This window comes from Rhinatrema bivittatum, chromosome 1 (genome assembly GCF_901001135.1).
Source record: "Rhinatrema bivittatum chromosome 1, aRhiBiv1.1, whole genome shotgun sequence".
NCBI classification, from domain to species: domain Eukaryota; kingdom Metazoa; phylum Chordata; class Amphibia; order Gymnophiona; family Rhinatrematidae; genus Rhinatrema; species Rhinatrema bivittatum.
The window spans coordinates 435,171,237-435,190,548 of record NC_042615.1 but is presented as its reverse complement, the minus strand read 5'-3'; the positions used below and the strand labels follow the sequence as shown (position 1 = coordinate 435,190,548).

Genomic DNA, 19,312 nt, shown 5'->3' with positions numbered 1-19,312 from the left:
TTTTCACCGAGACAGAGGACACATTCAAGATGTGGGTCAGTGATCGACATGGTTCTGTTACATATAGGGCATTTTTTGAAGCCCGTAGCCATTTTGTTATAGACGGCCGTCAAAGAGAATGGGAATTCGTGAGAAAAAAAGTTTCCAAAGATGAGAAATCGAGACCGAGGTACTCACCAGCCGGTGAAAGGAAACCCCGAGAGACTTCTATGAGAGAGAATATTCAAAATACTATGACTTTTCAGTCAGAGAATGTTGTGAAAAACTCGCAACGGCTCCTGTCCTGCGATGCCTGTAGCAGCGTGGAAAAGCGAAGACTGAAGAGAGACACCTGTGGCAGAGAATATCATGGCATGCTCAGTGGCCTCACAGGGCCAGTCAAAAGTTTCTAGAAACTTTGACAAAAAGTTTTCCCGCACTAGGGCTCAGTCGATGACCTACGTGGTCATTGGGTGTTTTGGTAGGCTTTGGTGAACATCCAAGTTTTTAGTTCTTTTTTGAAGGTTTTTAAATTTTGCTGTGTTCTCAATTTGGTTAGGAGGGTGTTCCAGAGTTCGGGGCTTCCTAGGAAGATGACTCTTCCGAGTTGAGGTAAGTTGTTTGTGGCGAGCAGGTGGAATTTTTAATAGACCTTTGTTAGCTGAACGGAGATTTCGGTTTGGTGAGTGGAGTTTTATGGATGCACTTAGCCAGTTTGTTTTTCATATATTATTTTGTGTATTATGGATAGTATTTTGAAGTCTATCCTGTATTTTATTGGAAGCCAATATAGTGAAATGAGAGTTGGGGTAATGTGATCGTATTTTTTTCTTTCCTGAGAGTATTCTGGCAGCTGTATTTTGAAGGATTTGGAGAGGTCGGATGGTGGTGAGAGGTAAGTTGAATAGCAGGGAGTTGCAGTAATCCAGGTTGGAGAAGATGAGTAGTTGGAGGACTGTTCTGAAGTCGTTGGGGGAAAGGAAAGGTTTTAGATGTCGTAGGGTTAGGAGTTTGTGATATCCATCTTTGATTTTAGCAGAGATGTGGTTTTTGAAGGATAGTTCCTTGTCGATTATGACTCCTAGGTTGCGGGCATGGGTGACAGGGGAGATTGCAGTCTTTTGATTCATTATGTTGAGAGGTGGTATGTGCGTAGGGTTGTTCTTTCCATCCAGCATGATTATTTCTGTCTTATCAATGTTTAGGATAAGTCATGTTGGTTAGTAGTTGCTTTATTTTGGTGAGGTAATTGGCCGTTTTTTGTAGGTGTCTTCCAGAGAGTTGTGTATTGGGATTTGGATGTCATCAGCATATATGAAGTGACAGTTTAAGTTTTGACAGGAAGTGGCATATCCGGAGAAGATAAATGTTGAAGAGTGTCGCCGATAGTGCGGAGGCTATCTGCTGATTGGCATGCATAACCCATCTGTAATGGACTGGCCCAAACGGATTACAAGGAAATAACATTTTACAATACTGAAATACCTAACTAAAAATGCAGAGGAAAGAATTAATGAAAAGGCACACTACTGCATAAAAGATAGCAAACTAAAAGAAAACAATGCCAAAAAAATACTGCACTGATCTCAGCAGAGCTAAAAAATGTAGCCATCAGTTACAAAGGAAAAAGACAAAATGAGGCACACTGTGCAGCCAAGGAAATTGTTGTATATATCCAGATGGATCTTCATGCTTTTTTTGGAAAGCTTTCCATGTTGAAGCCATCAGGTGAAGTTTCCCATCAGTGTGACTAGGTGAACTGCTTGTCTTTAGGGAACCCTAAATATTAGGAAAAAAATCATTCAAACCTCTACTTTCTTGTAAACATCCTTTCTTCATCAGATGATTATTTTGTCGCCTTGCTCAGCAGCTGTTCTTCTGGAATGCACTTTGCATTCTGCAGGCTGCATCTTAACTATACTATGATACTCGAGGAGTCCTAAGAGGCAACTTATTTTCATACCTTAGTCACAATCATCACTTGCTTGCTTCTTATGACATTTTAAGTTAGGATCTATATATATTAAAGACAGCCTCTGTGTGTCATGATATTGATATCTGTAACCAAAGTCTAGGCTCTTACCTTTGTAACCACTAAAAAGACAGTGAACATGACCATGAGGTTGTGTCGTTCCACTGGTAAATGCTGAGTTTGCTGTAACGTAAACAATATGGCTCCAATCAGAGTCACCTTTACAGGGCTGTAAGAAAACAAATTATACAAATAAATGTTTAAAATGTTTTGTTAAATATCATAAGGCATCAAAAAATTTTCATCCTTACCATTAGTACCATGTTAATAGTCAAGGCTGTGATATAGTTATTGCTGCTTAGAACTAATCCTGTTGAAAAAATTTCCTGAGAGTCTAAGGGGCCGATGCAATATCTGTGTGAAGAAAACGGGCACTCATTGTTGAGCACCCGTTTTCCTAATGCATGCCCAGCCACCTCTCCTGGGTGAACAATGCAATATTTAAATTAGGGGTTGCACAAAAAAGGAGGCGTTAGGAAAGTGTTGGGCGTCCCTAGCGCCTCCTCAGCATCAGGCACCCAGGAGAGGTGGCTGTCAAGCGGTTGGGACAACAGACGCTCACTATACAAGCATCCATTTTCTCCCACTACTGGCATAGAGACACATAAGATACATGGCCTGGAACGTCAATCTTGTGTATGTATATTAGGCGCCCAGAATTTTATTTTTTTTTATTTTATTTTATTTTATTTTAACTAAATCTGCTTTATTTGGTTCCTCCTACTTAATATCGCTATGATACTATCAAGAGGCATCACAGAATGCATGATTTATTTTTTTTCAATACACCATTGAGCATGGCATACCTTTACATCAAGATACATGACTACATGAAGGTAGATCAAAGATGATTTCAAAAATAAAACATATATAACATGAATGAATCACGTATTTCAAAAAGAATTTTGAAAAACCTTTAATAAATGGATACTAAATTTTTCAATTATTACTACAAGTAACAGTGTTATACAAGAGTACAATGGCCCTTTTATAAAACATAATATATAAATACCATTTTTGTAACATATGGCATATAGTGAAATATCTACCAAACTTGCAACTCACTCATTCATATCACTAAATTCTTGCTCGCTTCATTCATTCAGTATAGCTAGTGATTACAATGTAAAACAAATAAGAATTACAATGTAGCATTACATCTAAACAATGATACCCATACCGTGTGAACAGACAAATATATCATATTTAAACATTACACTAACATTTAATTCAAACACTAAAACAGACATTGTGTAAGCAGACTGCTATATCTTAAGAAACCTAATCTAAAGAATGAAAAGCTGTTATAATTTTGCGAAAAAGGCCCAACTTCTATATAACAGGACAAATAATGTTTCTAAAATCAATTAAAGTTCTATAGTGGTCCCAGATTGATTGAAATTCTAAAGTGGTCCCAACAAAGTAGGATTGTCTCTGTTTCTCCTGATATAGGCTTCCTCAGGGGATAGCAAGTGTTGCTTACCTGTAATAGGTGTTCTCACAGGACAGCAGGATGTTAGTCCTCACATATGGGTGACATCACAGGATGGAGTCCTGTACGGAAAACTTTTCTGTCAAAGTTTCTACAAAGCTTTGACTGACACTGGCACACTGAGGGCACTAAGCATGCTCAGCCTGCAATTATCCCTGTGAGCCACAGGTGTCTCCCTCAGTCTAGTCTTCTAGCAAAAAGCGCAAGCGAAACTAAAATAAAAGTAAAAACGTATACAGACCCAAGTCCGCGGGGTGGCGAGTGGGTTTCATGAGGACTAACATCCTGCTGTCCTGTGAGAACACCTGTTACAGGTAAGCAACACTTGCTTTCTCACAGGACAAGCAGGATGGTAGTCCTCACATATGGGTGAGTACCGAGCTGAGGATGCCCGAGAGTGCACCAAATGCACCCAAGACGCACGAAAGGCGCAATGACGAGGGTGGAATTTAGAACGGAGGGCATCCTGAATCCCATAACGGGTTGGTGGAAGGGTGTTGGGTAGTTAAACCGAAAAGAATAAGAATAGACGGACTGGCCAAACATGAAGCATGCCGGCTATGAGCTGCGAAGGTATGGAGAGAACTCCAGGTTGCAGCCTGATAAATATGTAGAAGCAGCAGCGGCCGAGGGGAAGCTATTAAGGCTGGGATGGACGCAACAGAGTGTGGTTACACACAGTGTTGTAGTGAAATGCCTGCTTGTTGGTAGGAAAAAGATACAGACCATCAATTAGGAGGAACAGGTCTGTTTGCCCACTAGAACTCGCAGCTTGACTCTTGCCACAGAAGGAAAGAGTTAGGTGGAATTCCTATGGAATGTAGTGCGATCGAGATAGAATGCAAGTGCACTATTACTGTCCAAGAAGTGGAAAAAACCCTCTCGCTCTGGTGAGAGAGAGGTGTTGGGAAAAATGGGCAAAGTATATCCTGAGTAAGGTGAGATGCAACGTCTACATTAAGACAGATAGGAAGTTGAATGCGTAAAAACCACTAGGTCACGGAGGAACGCAGGTCGGATGAGTATGTAACAAGGTGTGTAACTCACAGACCCTGTTGGCAGGAATGACATTTATGAGGGAAAGTATTGCCCATGTCAAACTGTGAAATGACAGGAATGGAAAGGCTCGAACGGAGAATGTATGAGACTTATAAGGATAAGATATAGGTTCCATTCCGAGACTAGTGAAAATAGAGGTGGCTTGATCAGTGGATAATCCATGGTAAGCTGACTCAGAAGGGGTTTACCGTTAATCGGGTATCCCCACTGCCAAACGATACACCAATTGGAACAGAGGTATACCTATGTGGAGGAAGTCTGGGGAGCAGAATCCGAGGGAGCAAGAGAAAAGAGTGGTATGTGTCATGTGGTAATCATGCCATGTTGAATGGTAGGATTTATGTGTGGAAGGGTTTGTGATGCTACCAGTACCTGAGAACATCAGCGAGTCTACAATTTGAGACTGACTTGTGAGAAGGTGAATTGGTTACTGGTGTGATAGATTGAGAAGTATGGGAAGCATACTGGTCTCAGCCAGGACGTGGGTCTGAGGAACAGTGAACCCCGTCCCGGATCAACATTAGAAGAGTGCTGGCTATGAGAGGCAGCAGAAGAGATACATTTAAGAGGCCCTTGATGGAAGAAAGGCGTCTATGGGAACGCATTGGAAACATGTGTAGGGAGTAGAATCTGTGCACCATATGGTTCGATTCAGATGCAGAGGGCAAGTTCGGTTGACCTCAGCGATAGAAGATCTTTCCTGCTACACATGTAGTCCGAGACCATTCGAGAGGATGGAAACCTACATGGAGAAGATCTGCTAGTGCGTTCAGTAAATCTCTTAGATAAGTGGCGCGAGGATACATGGAGTGAGCAAGGACCAAGGGTAGAGCTGCGCAGCTTCCTTGCAGAGCAGCTAAGAGGTTGTGCGTGCTTGTGTTGGAAAACACACTGTCCCTATGTCTGTCTGTATGCACAAAGATTTGTTGCAGAGGCAGTATTGGAAGGCATAAGGGTATAACGCATGGCTACAAGCTCCAGAAGTTCATGTGGTACTGTGTGTGGAGTGGAGCAGACGCATATTGGGTTGAGAAGCTTTTAGGTCAAACTTTACAACCCTGAGTAAATGCAAGCATGAGCAGAATCAGACTAGGTTTTGGTTCTAGATCTGCAATATGGATGAGGGACGAAAGCGGTTGAACAGCTTAGACCCACTGATAATGGAATTTCACTGAATCTAACCCATAGCAGTTTGGATCTATGAGGAAAGTGCATAGTGAAAAAACCCCATGGCCTGACAATGAAGAATTGAGGGGCTGAGGTTATGGAAAATGAGCTCGGACATGTAAGAATTTATTAGAATGTCTGCGCGTATGCTGGACAGGAAGGTCATTATGACTGTGGTGTCCAGAAGTGTTGTATAAGGGATTTATGGCAGTGACAGTAATCCCAGTTAGTAAATGTATAGTGAGTCATGAAGTTAGAGCTCCTTGCGTGGAGTGACTGTGGTTATGCAGCTGTCCATGCAAGAAAAGCATGAATGATGTTGCACTCCACAAAGAAACAGCATTCACTGACAGTGATTCAATGAATACCCCAGTTGCCAAAGCTGGTGCAACCGGCAGAGCTTGGGATTGTAATATTGTTGACTCACCATGAAGCACATAGAAAGATTAGAGGTAATGTACTTACTGCGATATGGAAGCATGGTAACGAGAGACACCATTTTTTTTTCCATTTATACTTTATTGATTTTCATTTAGCACAAAAGTCGTCATTAACATGAAAATGTAAGCAACATTATATAACTAGTAAACAAATAAATTATGAATAAAATCCTTATAATGCTCGGTTACATTGAACATAAGTATATTCATACAGGTCACAGTGCTCTTAACTTGTATACCTCTCCCGCCACCCCCCCTCTTCAGGCATTACATATCATGCACTGATATTTAAGTGTGCAGTCTACACTGTGGGACAGCTTGCGTGACCTTAAGTCTAAACACAGGCGGTTTTGTCCAATAACATGTCCACTAATGTGTCCAATTCCATGAACAGTTACTAACCCGACAAGTATAATCTCTCAACTAGTATCCCTTTAAAATTAGTATGTAGGACCATGGCATATGGTCTATGCGCAAGTATACATCCAAATACAACAATGAGGTGTTCATACAATCCAAGGCAGAGTGCCTGTTAGAAGATATTAATGCAGATACAAATGTAATGGCGGCCGCCCATCACTAAATGCTTACAGGAGGCTGAAGTGGTTTCCAGACCTTGGAATGCTTGTCTGTATGGTCATGCTGTATTGCCGTTAAATAATCCAACCTTTTGTGTTTTTGCATTTTCGTATAAATCTCAGCTATTGTGGGAACCCAACTTGATTTCCAATATTGTGCAATGGTGGTGCGTGTAGCTATCAGTATATGTGTACTCAATTTTTGTTGTGTTCCATTGAGAGAATCAATGGGCGTATTCAATAGGGCAGATATTGGTGACAGGGAAACAGGCATTTCAAACATTTGAGTCATCCACCTAACTCACATCTTGCCAAAGAGAGGTTATCATCCTACATTCCCACCAAATATGGAAATAGGAGCCAGTATCTCCACACTGTCTCCAGCATAAGGAGGACACGGAAGTAACGAATATAATTTAGATACTTCTTTAGACACATTGTCAGCTTTGATGCACATGTTCTCAAACAGTGATCTAGTGTTCCTCATGCGCTGTTTAAGACGTAGATCTTCAAGGAAGTATCTGATTTGAGCATAGGGCAGGAAGCTATTGGCCTGTAGATGATAGGTGTCCATTAATTGTGCCATTGTCATAATTTCCCCTCCTTGGAGCAAATGACCCAAATTGGAAATACCCTTTTGTTGCCAATCTTGAAAAATTCTAGATTGATGGCCCATCACAAAATGCCGATTGTGGGCTATGTGCGATTGATAATAATAATGGTGATTCCCCACCACCTTCCCTTTGTGTCGCTCCCAAACTGTAAGTGTAGTTTCTAAGGACCAAGGAATACAGGAAACAGGCGTCCAAGTAGATCTGGGTTGCCAGGGCAAGGCCACCATGGGCACCGTACCTATCATAAGTTGGCCGGCTTGGACCCACTGTTTAGGGTGAGTAGTTTTATGCAATTATGTAATTATGTTCGCCACTCATGACCACAATCAATGTTTGTAAATATGTTTATTTCCCTCTCCCCCTTCCCATTGCTTGAATTTTCAGGCTCTCCCTAGAGTCCCTATTCTCATCCTCATATCTTCTTCCGGTTCTCCCCTCCCCTGTTCTATGTAATTTCTACCTTTCATTACAATGTAAACCGATGTGTATTTTAATGTCGGTATAGAAAAGATGTTAAATAAAATAATAAAATAATATCAAGCACCGCCTTCAGTTGGGCAGCCACATAATAGGCTTATAGTTCTGGCACCCCTAGCCCTCCCTGTTTTCTGTGCTGATATAGGGTCTGCCTTGCCACTCTAGGGGGCCTCTTACGCCATATGAATTGAAAGAGCTTCCTTTGTGTCTTGCGTAGATAAGTGTTAGAAAGCAGTATAGGTAATGTAGTGAAAAGATACAAATATCGGGGTAGGACATTCATTTTGATGATGGCAATCCGCCCAAGCCATGAGAAGGATCCCTTATGCCACTTATCTAAATCCCTATCTATGGCCTTGGATAGTGGTAAATAGTTAAGAGCAAAAAGATCCTCCAGCTTATTATTAATATGAATTCCTAGGTATTTCAGGGATGTTTTAGCCCATCGAAAAGAAAATGTTCCAGATATTTGCTGTATATCTTCTGGAGGCAAGTTTATACTCAACAACTCTGACTTTTCTAAATTTACTTTAAATCCTGACACCCCACTAAAGCTAAGCAGTTCAGATTCTACTGCTTTTAGGGAGCTAGTTGGGTGTGACAGGGTGAACATGATATCGTCAGCGAAAAGTGATAGTTTAAATGTGCTGTCTCCCAACGGGATTCCCAATACGTCAGAGGATCTCCTAATCCTGGTAGCAAAAGGCTCTAGAAAAATAGCAAAGAGTAAAGGCGAAAGGGGACATCCCTGACGTGTACTCTCTGGATGGCAAATCTGCCGCCATACCCTCCGTTAACTTTAACCGCCGCTTGTGGAGCATTATACAGCTGGGATACCCAGCTCATAAAGAAAGGCCCAAAATTCATTTTCGAAAATGTGTGAAACAAGAAAGGCCAATGAACCATGTCGAATGCCTTTTCTGCGTCAATGGACAACAAGGCAGCAGGTATTTTCTCCTTCTTGGCCCACCATACCAAATCTAGAATTTTCCTCACATTGTCGGCTGCCATCCAATGAGGAACAAATCCCACCTGATCCGAATGAATTAGATTAGGTAGGTAGTTATTTAACCTCATTGCTAGAAGTCTAGCCAATATTTTTAGGTCTTGATTGATTAGGGATATCGGTCTATAAGAACCGCATGCAGTGGGGTCCCTTCCCAGCTTAGGCAATACAGTTATGCCTGCAGTATTAGACTGAGCCAGCAATGTGCCTCCGTCACGTAAGTGATTGAAAAAGTCAGTGAGATGTGGACTCAAACATTCCGACAATGTCTTATAGTATTCTCCAGGTAAGCCGTCCAGCCCTGGTGATTTCCCGTTTTTAAGAGGTTTGATTACCCACTGTACTTCTGTGCTAGTGATAGGTGAGTCCAGGGTCTGCTGTTGCATATGACTCAATGTGGGGAGTATAATATCATCTAGATAGGTGGATATATCCCTTTCCTGAATCTGGGTGCTGCAGCTGTACAATGATGCATAAAAATCAGTAAAACATTGCCTAATTTCCGTGGGATTTCTAGTAATTTGTCCCTCTTTATTTTTGATTTTTGTAATGATACTTAGCGCTACACGGGCCTTCATTTGCTGAGCTAACATCTTGCCTGCTTTATTACTACCTTCGTAAAATTTTTGATGCATTCTCTCTAAGTTATATGCCAGTTGTTTATCATGTAGAGTAGCTAATTGGTAGCGGGCCTCTGTCAGTTGTCTATACACCTTGGGAGATTGCGTTTGGTAGTGCTGCTCCGCCAACTGGGTAATATCTATCTGTAATTGCTGAAATTTGCTTTCTCGTGCCCTTTTATCCGCAGATGCCTTAGCTATACAATGCCCTCTGGCTATTGCCTTCGAGCATTCCCATAGACTGCTCCAGGAAAGTTCTGGGTTGGCATTCGTTTGAAAGTACTCAGTTAGCTGCTGGGATAACTGTTGAGCAAAGTTTTTTTGCTTTAATAGGGAAACATTCAATCTCCAAAATATCTGTTCCCCCCTGACCACATTGAGTTTGCAAATCGAACCAAACCATCCCATGATCAGACCAAGTGATGGGTTCTATTTCACACATGCCTATCTTTGTAACTAAACATTTATCTACCAGGAAGTAGTCTATGCGGGAGTAAGAATTGTGAGGTTTGGAGTAATATGAGTAAGTTCTGGATTTTGGATTATTGTGGCGCCAGAGATCCACCAGGCTTTCCTTTTTCATTATATCCCGCATCAGATTTCTGGCCTTCTGACTCGGGGTGGAGGGATTAGAGCTCCCCATATGTGAATTATCCAGATCTGGAGAAAGTGTGAAATTAAAATCTCCTCCCCAAATAATGTTCCCTTCACTGTGTGTATTGAGCAGGCATTGCATTTTGGGTAAGCGTTCTGCTGGATTGTTTGTTGGGGCATACATGGATATGAGAGTATATATGTCATGGCCTACTTTGATTTTAAGAAAGACAAATCTACCCCCTGCATCAGAAACAAGTTCCAACTGGTCAAATAAAAGTTCAGAGGATATAAGGATACCAGTGCCTGTATACTTGTGATTTTTCCCTGTAGCAGCTAAATAAACGTGAGGGAATTCTCAAAAACTCAACAATCGCTCATGCCATTTTCGTATATGTGTTTCCTGCAAAAATATGACATGGATTTTCAACCTCTTAAGGTCCTTTTGCAGTAGATATCGTTTTCTATACATATTAAGTATATACATATTAAATATATACATATATTTCTATACATATTATACATATTATCTATACAAACCAAATAAGCCTGATACTTCACTTTCAATGCATATCCTGCTTCAACGACAGGGGAGAAGAAAAACTGATACTTCACGCATATCCAGCATAGCTCTCTGCTTCAACGGCAGGGGAGAAGAAAAACTGATACTACACGCATATCCAGCATAGCTCCCTGCTTCAACGGCAGGGGAGAAGAAAAACAACCAATAAGGGTTGAATAACACAGTCTGGGTAAAACAAATAAGCATGGGTGTAGCTTGCTTATTGCGGCGGTTACTTCCCCTACTACCCATAACTAATCAAGCTTGATATTTCACTTGGTTGCAGCTCCATCACTGCTCTCTACATTAATGGTGGGGGTGGAAGGGAAATAGAACCAAAGAGCTAAGAGAAACAGATAAGTATGAGAAAAAAATGTGAAGCTTGCTGGGCAGACTGGATGGGCCGTTTGGTCTTCTTCTGCCGTCATTTCTATATATGTTTCTATATATTAAGACCTTTAACATTAAATGTGGCTATTCAAATGGTCATGGTTTAAGACTAAACAATAAAGATAATTGATAACAAGTAGACATGAGCTCCTTTATGACTATTTCGTCATCCCCTCCACTAGGATAGAGAATAACTCAGGGGAAACGGACATGTCGGTAGAGTAGAAATATAGTAGACTTATTATCAATGCAATGTGTAGTCTGCAAGGGGAGGTAATCCCACTGTATCAGCATGATCCGCATTTCTAAATCCGCAGATCCCCTGGTGAGGGGACTCGCCACTTCGAGCAAGCAGCCAATTCTTCCCACCTCCCTCCCCACCCCTGTATCAAACAGTATTGTAATAAAAGTAAGGTAACCCGAAACTTAATTCAACTATAAAAGTCCTCTGACTAAAGTTTTGTGCTTCTACTCGACTTGACGCCGCACAAGTTCAAATTACACAAACTGCACGTTAAATAAAAGGTTCTCACGTCTCCACCTTATCCTCGACTCCCTATAGAAGGTGGAGGATGAGTGCTGGCTTATTCGGATTTCTCAATCATCTCCTATGCTTGTAGATCATCCTTGATCTGAAAGATTATCGGATGCCTTGCTGCTCTTGAGCGCTGCTTTTCTTCTTGGTCGTTTGACACTCTGCCATTTTGGGGCCTTGCTGAAGCGTGCCTTGGAAAGTTCATTAGGCTGCTCGGATATCTCCGCTAGTATGACCGCCTCCCGCAAGGCTATCGCCGCTTCAGAGACCGTTTTGAGGCGGTAAGTCTTCCCCTCTCGCTGGAAAGAAAGGGCAAAGGGAAAATTCCATCTATATTTGACATCTGCTTGCTGCAGAGCCATCGTCACCGAATGCAGCTCGTATCGTTTCTTCAGTGTGCACGCGGCTAAATCCTGGAATACCGCCACAGATATGTTTTCCCAGAATTTTTTCTTTCGGGCGATGCCGAGGATTTGCTCTTTTTGCATGTAGCTCTGGAAATTTAAGATTAAGTCTCTGGGCTTACCATGAAAGATACCATTTTACCTGAGCCTTCTGAAGAAAGTTGGTATTTCTGAGGTCCAGGATGGGCGGAGTAACTACTTTCTATTGAAAGGAAGAATAGTGTAATTAAAACTCCCCAAACCCCCCCCCCCCCCGCTTCCCCCTCTGCGCTTTGTAGCGTCCGGGGGAGTGTACCGGGAAGTTTGGTACAAGGTGAGGTGGCCGCTCTGATATCCAGCCAGTTGGGAGACCAGGAGGGGTCCAACTGGAGGGGCTGATGTAATCTGGATATCATGTATCCTCCCACAGGAGCGTGATCGGTAAAGTCTTACCCGCATTTCTGTGTGCTGTACAAGGAGACCTGTCATCAGGCTTCGAGGTGGACTTGCACTTGAGGGAGTATTTGCTGAATCTCGTGTTTAGCAGATCAGCGAATGCACCTGGAACTTTGGTTCTAAAGCAGGAACCAGAAGCCAGAGCATTAATCAGTACAGAGCCTCGTTGCTGAAAATGGGAGGAAGCCCTGATGTAATCCCAAAGATATGATAGAGAGGTTCTCTTGGTATTGTGGCTGACATAGCTGGCATAGTGATATGTGACACTAATACGGTTCTTGGAAGGTACATGACCCTAGATCTTTTCGAACCATGTGGCTCGAATTAGAGAACACATCTCAATGGGAATGCCGCAGAAGCGGGTACTTACCATCCGACTTGGATCGCCGAAGGACGAGCCGGTGAAGATTGCTGGCTCCGTGGATTCCAGGAGTCATTGAGGGAGTAGACGCCCATCTCAACTCTAATGCCTGGTATGGTGGCGCAGGTATAGAGGAGACAGGCTGGCGCAACCACGGTAGTATTTTGTGGAGGGCACAATCCCCCACCGATGTCGGGGGGGCACGCCTCAGGAACAGGGGAGCCGATTAACGAGCTCGTGAACCTGGCCCTCATTGCAGTGGCTCGATGTCTCATGACGCCAGTGCAGAATTCTTCGGAACTCGTTCCGGTGTTTCTGGAGCACCAAGGACTGTCAAAACTGTACGAAACAGTGCCGATGGCAGTGGTGATGTTGCTCGGCCTGAGCATTGTCCAGCATTGAGAAGGATAGCACCAATGTGCTAGATGGCGTCAGTGGCGGAAGGTCACCGTGTCAGTGACAATGCATGCCACAGTGCTTGGCCCGGTCTTTCCCCAGCGCCAAGATGGATACCCTCGCTGTCTTGGATGGCGACTGATGATGGACTGTCAGCATGCCTGCACTGCTCCTGGCACTCTGGAGTGTCGTAGGCTAATACGGGGCTTTAATAAGGACCCAAAGCATGGAACACTGTGTTCAGGCGAGGGCATTACGTGGCGGTGCTATATCGGTATTGACGATGTTGATGGCAGCCGAGGCGGCCTCGAGGGTGTCTTCAAAAATATATATGAAAAAACGTCGATGACTCAGCCAGAGCAATGACGACAGTGACGGAGCATGACAGCATTGGCATAGGTATCTATGGGAACGATGTGGCATCGAATAATCAAAAAAACATCATTGGCATCGGAAAAATGATACCGGCATCGACAGAGTCGATGACCGCATCGATAGGAACATCGAAGACACCGATGGAAATGATGTGGGGCAGCAATGGCGTCCATGGCATCGATGCCACGGATATCGATGGCACAGACGTGAGCACCGATGGATTCGATGTTGGCATCGATGCCCATCGATGCAAAGGACCTGGGCATCGATGGCATCCATTAAGGATGGCATTGATGTAAATGACCCTGGCATCGATGGAAGTGCCCCGGGCAACGGTGGCATCGATCCAAGCATGGATGGCACCGACAAGACAAGGTGTAAGTCGATGGTATCCATCCGGGCAATGACGGCACCGATGAAACCCAAGGAAAAATCAGTGCCATGGATGAAAAACATGGATGGCACTGATAGAAACTATGCAGGGACGATGGCATCAGAGTACCGCGGGGGAGGGGCACCGATGGCATCTAAGAATCCAGGACGGTCCGAAGGGGGTACCGATGGGGCATCGACTGCGCGAAGGTACCGAAGAATCGAAGGACCTGAATCTACAGGGGCCCTAGCGGCAACGGAAACCGTGGAAGTTCCTGTCCCACTAGCGCTAATAACCAGGCAGAGTGTCACAGAGGAACACTCGCAGGCTATGTGTAGCTAACTGAAAACATAGGGAGAGGGAAGGCCGCAGTAGGTTGGCAGGCCAGAGAGGTGACAGGAACCAACCGAAAAAACAGGGCATAGTACTCACCAAGCGTCGAATAAATGTATGCGAAGGGAGACCCGTGCAGGGAAAGTGTTTCCGTGAAGAAAAAGTGTTAGAATTTCTCACAGAGCTCCTAACTGCTATGCTTACTGCAGAGCGGAAAAAAGAAGACTGAGGGAGACACCTGTGGCTCACAGGGATAAATGCATGCTGAGCATGCTCAGTGCACTCAGTGTGCCAGTGACAGTCAAAGCTTTATAGAAACTTTGACAGAAAAGTTTTCCATACAGGGCTCCATCCTGTGATGTCACCCATATGTGAGGACTACCATCCTGCTTGTCCTGTGAGAAGTATATAACAATCATGGATTCTAAATAGTATATAAAAGAGTTGGAATGTAAATTAATTTGCATTCCTGTAGTTTAAAATGTTTTAGATTCGTGACCATAATAACAAACGGCTACAAAAAACGTATAATAAAAAAATTAATTCAAAAAAAGGAAAGGAACCTTTTTTATATTTATTTGTATGCTACTAATGATTAATCTCAAAAACCATTATAACTATCAACATGAATATCCATTCATAATTATATATCACTGTGAGCCAATACAATAAGGGAACCAAAAAAGAGACTAACCGGAATCTACATCCTCAAATATTTTGAAGCTCTTCTTAATGACTGAATGTTATCTCCATCTTATATTCTATAACAGATGTAAAGCAGTTTCTTACCTGTAAAAGTGTTCTCACAGGACAGCAGGATGTTAGTCCTCACATATGGGTGACATCATTAGGATGGAGCCCAATCATGGAACACTTTTGTCAAAGTTTCTAGAACTTTGACTGGCACCACTGGGCATGCCCAGCATGCCACTAACCCTGCATCCAGCAGGGGTCCCCCTTCAGTCTCGTTTATAGTAAAAAGTACATGCGAAAAATAAAACAGTAAATAGTAAGCAAACCCAACTCCGCAGGGTGGCGGGCGGGTTTCGTGAGGACTAACATCCTGCTGTCCTGTGAGGACACCTATTACAGGTAAGCAACTCTGCTTTCTCACAGGACAAGCAGGATGGTAGTCCTCACATATTGGTGAATAGCGAGCTGAGGATGCTCGAGCAATGTACCAAATGCACCCAAAGACATGCAACAGGCACAACAACAGGGGTTGATTTGGGTAGGAGGGCATCCTGAAAACCCCAACAGGTCACTGGAAGGATATTGGGAATTTAAGCTGACAATAAGTTGCATAGAACAGACTGGCCAAAAATGGAATCTTGCCTGCCAGCCTTGATAGGCAATAATGGGCTGCGAAGGTATGGAGAGAACTCCATGTGGCACCCTTACAGAAATCAGTAAGCGGCACTGAACGGAGGTGCGCCACTGATGCTGCCATGGCCCGTATAGAATGCGCTTTTACGCGTTCTTGTAGCGGAAATCCTGCTTGCTGGTAGTAAAAGGAAATACTGTCTGCCAGCCAGGAGGAGAGGGTCTGTTTGCCCACCGGATTACCTAATTTGTTTTTATAGAAAGAAGCAAATAGTTGAATGGACTTTGTATGGGCTGCCGTGCGCTCTAAATAAACGGCTAGGGCATGTTTGCAGTCCAAGGAATGCAGCGCCTGTTCTCCTGGATGTGAGTGGGGCCTGGGAAAGAAAGTAGGCAGGACGATGGATTGACAGATGAAATTCCGATACTACTTTCAGCAAAAATTTAGAATGAGTGCGAAGCACTACTCTGTTATGCAGAAATTTTGTGTAAGGCGGGTAGGTCACCAACGCCTGTAACTCACTAACTCTGCGAGCTGACGTTATAGCGAGGAGAAATAGCATTTTCCATGTGAGATAACGAAGGTCGCATGAGTGGAAAGGCTCAAACGGAGGCTTCATGAGCTGTCCTAAAACCATGTTAAGGTCCCAAGCGGGGGCCGGAGGGCGCAATGGAGATTTTAGGTGGTATCCCGGAACTGCGAACCACAGGAAACGTTAGTCGGATGGGAATGTGGAGATGCACGGACAGGTCAAGAGAGGTCAGAAATTCCCCCAACTGCACGGCCATTATCACTGAGCACAATGTTTCCATGCAAAAATGCTTCATTCGCAGACAACGGTTGATGCCCTAGAGATCCAGAATGGGATGAAAGGAGCCCTCCCTTCTTTGGCATAATGAAATAAATGGAATACCTCCCTGTATTTTCTTGAGACGTGGGCACTCTGACCATAGCCCTCAGACTGAGGAGTCTTGCCAATGTACCCTCCACTACCTGCTTCCTCTGCAGGGAGACTCAAGGAACATGTCCTGAGGAACACTGAGAAACTCCATCGCATATCCTTCTCATATCACCTCTAGGACCCATGGGTTCAATGTGATGTCAACCCACCTCTGATAAAAGAGAGAGGCATCTCCCTATTTCCTGTTCCCGGGGGTGGGTCAGCAAACCTTCATTGGGCAGCTCGAGAGGTTCCACTACCTGAGCTTGCACCTGTTCTTGGTTATCGGGAACGAAGACACTGAGACCTTTCAAAGGACGAGTCCTCTGAAAGGTCGCTCCTCTATAGGGTCGAAAATGCTTTGATCCTCTAGCATGACCTTGCATGTTAAAGGAGTGCTGAGTCTGTTTTTTATCCTCCGGCAAACGAGGAACAGGAGATTCACCTCACTTACTGGCCAGTTTCTCCAACTCGATGCCAAAAAAAGTGAGCCACTAAAGGGCAATTTGGTGAGCTTAGCCTTGGAGGTCGCATTGGCCGATCAATTCCTCAACCATAACTGACACCTGGCCACTGCTATCAAAGCCACCCCACTGGCTGAAGTGCAGACCAAATCACAGCCTGCATCTGCCAAGAAGGCAGCAGCCAGTTCCATAATTGCCCTGGAGTTTATCCCAGAGTCATAAACCTCCTGGGAGAGAAGCAAACAAGAGCCAGCCACCAAGGAACAACAAGAAGTGATCTGCAAGGTCATCGCCACACTTAAAAAGATTGAGACTATCCTTAAGCAAGCATTTGATCATGAGCATCCTTCAGGGCCATTCCTCCTTCTACGGAAATAGTGGTCCACTTGGAGACTGCACACACAAGTGTATCTACCTTCAGAAAATGTAAGCACTCTTTTACCACTGGATCTAGAGTGTACAGCCCTTCCAAAATCCTACCTCCTTTAAAATTAGCCTCTGGGGTGCCCCACTCAAGATCAATCAATTCTTGAATGGCCTCCATGACGGGCAAAAAATAAGAGGCTTTACGCAAGGAAACCAAAATGGGATTTCTCTTCGGCTCAGACACTGAATCTGTCCCAGCAACACCAAGCATTGTCAAGGACTGACAAATCAGAACTGGTGGTTCATCTCTATGAAAGAACTGCAACATCATTCTATACGGTTTCAATCCAGGAGAAATTTCACCATCTCAGGAGAGGCAGGATCGGCGTCATCATCCATGCCATCCAGAGGCCCTGCTGCTCCTCTAGGAGTACTCTGGTGCTTAACAGGCAAGGTTCCTACTTGCGCCTCTACTCTAGGAGCATTGGACAGGGCTGAGGACTGTACCTGAAGAAAGGATTGCAACCCCTGGAAAAATTCTAACCAAGAAAAGTAGAAATATCCAGCCCAGCAGGTACCAGAGGAGCACTCAATGAGCTACCTACCCCTGTTGAGGGGCCAGTTAGGGGAGTTCCAAAATCAGGCACCCCACCTGAGCCATCTTTACCCAGACCCACCTCCGGCTGGGAAGAACCAGGCTTAATGAAATCAGAGGAAGACCATTCTCCCTGAGCCTCTAAACAGCGCTGGCACAAATTAGTAGGCACTTCTGGCTGAGACACCCAAATATGACAAGCAGTAAAAGTAAAGATGCTTAGGCTTCTTAGGTACAGGCGCCATTATGGCCAACAAAGCACTGAGCGGATCCATGCATCTAGATTTTTTTTTTCTTTTAAATATGCGCTCAAGCTAGGCGCCCAAAAAATAAGCACAAAAAAACTTACGCGCACAATACTGCTTGTGCGCAGAGGAAAGTGTGCGGCCAGTACGACATGCTTAACTGGGTGCATAACCTGGATGCACAGCTAGACGCACACGCCAGGCCGACAATCTTGTAGAGGGCAGCCGCCGAAAGCACACAAAATGCCATTGCAGCCTACCATATGGCACGCAGCGAAAAGCCTCGGAGCAGGGCCTAGCCTAAGGAGACTGCTCAACCCGCCAGGCTGCCCATGTGCCTCGACCTCCCACAGAGTGGGGCAAACATTGGACCGGTGCGCTGAGCACGGAGACCGGGGAGGAGGAAGCCCTGCACAATAGAGACCTCCTAAGTCTCTGTATAATAATTTTTTTTTATTTCTTTTTTTTTTTTAACTTACCGGAGCTCAGCCTTATCTGGCTGAGTACAGAGACTGTATCCGGCTACGAGAGGAGAGGGCATGTGTCATCACCGCCGCGCTCGGCTTCCTGCACCTACTGCCTTTCAGCTACTTAAGCAGCTAAGTCCACGCCACCTGATAAATCAGCTAATGGACCAAGGCACTCGTCTGAGGGACAACATAAATCACCTCAGGAATTCTCAACTGTGGGAGGGACCACAGGAGAATGGGGCAAATTTATTTCCTTAATTCTCCTTTTCTTTAAAATGAAGCAATCCCCAGTAGGGAGATGCACGTCCACCATCTGCTGGAGACTAAGAATACTGGCAGGCTGTCGTCACTGCAGGAGTATATATATACTGTGACGTCAGCTCGTTCCATCTCCATCTGCTGGTAGAAGTGCATAACCCACTTATTCTGGATTCATCTGACTGGACGCTAAGAAAAACCTGTTTGCCTTCAGATAAATTCATATTAGAGTAACATATAGTCTTTTAGTATTCAGATTTTTAAATTCCATTTTGTGTTTTATGCCTAAATTTTACATGTTAACATTGCATTTTCAGATGCTGAACAAGCACATGGTACCAAGTTTATGAAAGCTTAAGTGAATCAAAATTATTCCCAGTTTCTTGTGCTCTGGTTCATCTCCAAAACAGTCTAAATATAAGTTTTAT

The 19,312-nt window shown here is 44.0% G+C and overlaps 1 protein-coding gene across 1 annotated transcript in view; it reads right to left on the bottom strand.

Moving 5' to 3' along the window:
* Positions 1-19,312, bottom strand: part of TMEM38B (transmembrane protein 38B) — a 138,214-nt gene that overhangs the window by 19,240 nt on the left and 99,662 nt on the right. The window contains exon 5 of the mRNA XM_029604786.1: positions 2,063-2,180. Coding sequence (XP_029460646.1) covers positions 2,063-2,180 — 118 coding nt within the window. The remainder of the gene's footprint in view (positions 1-2,062; positions 2,181-19,312) is intronic.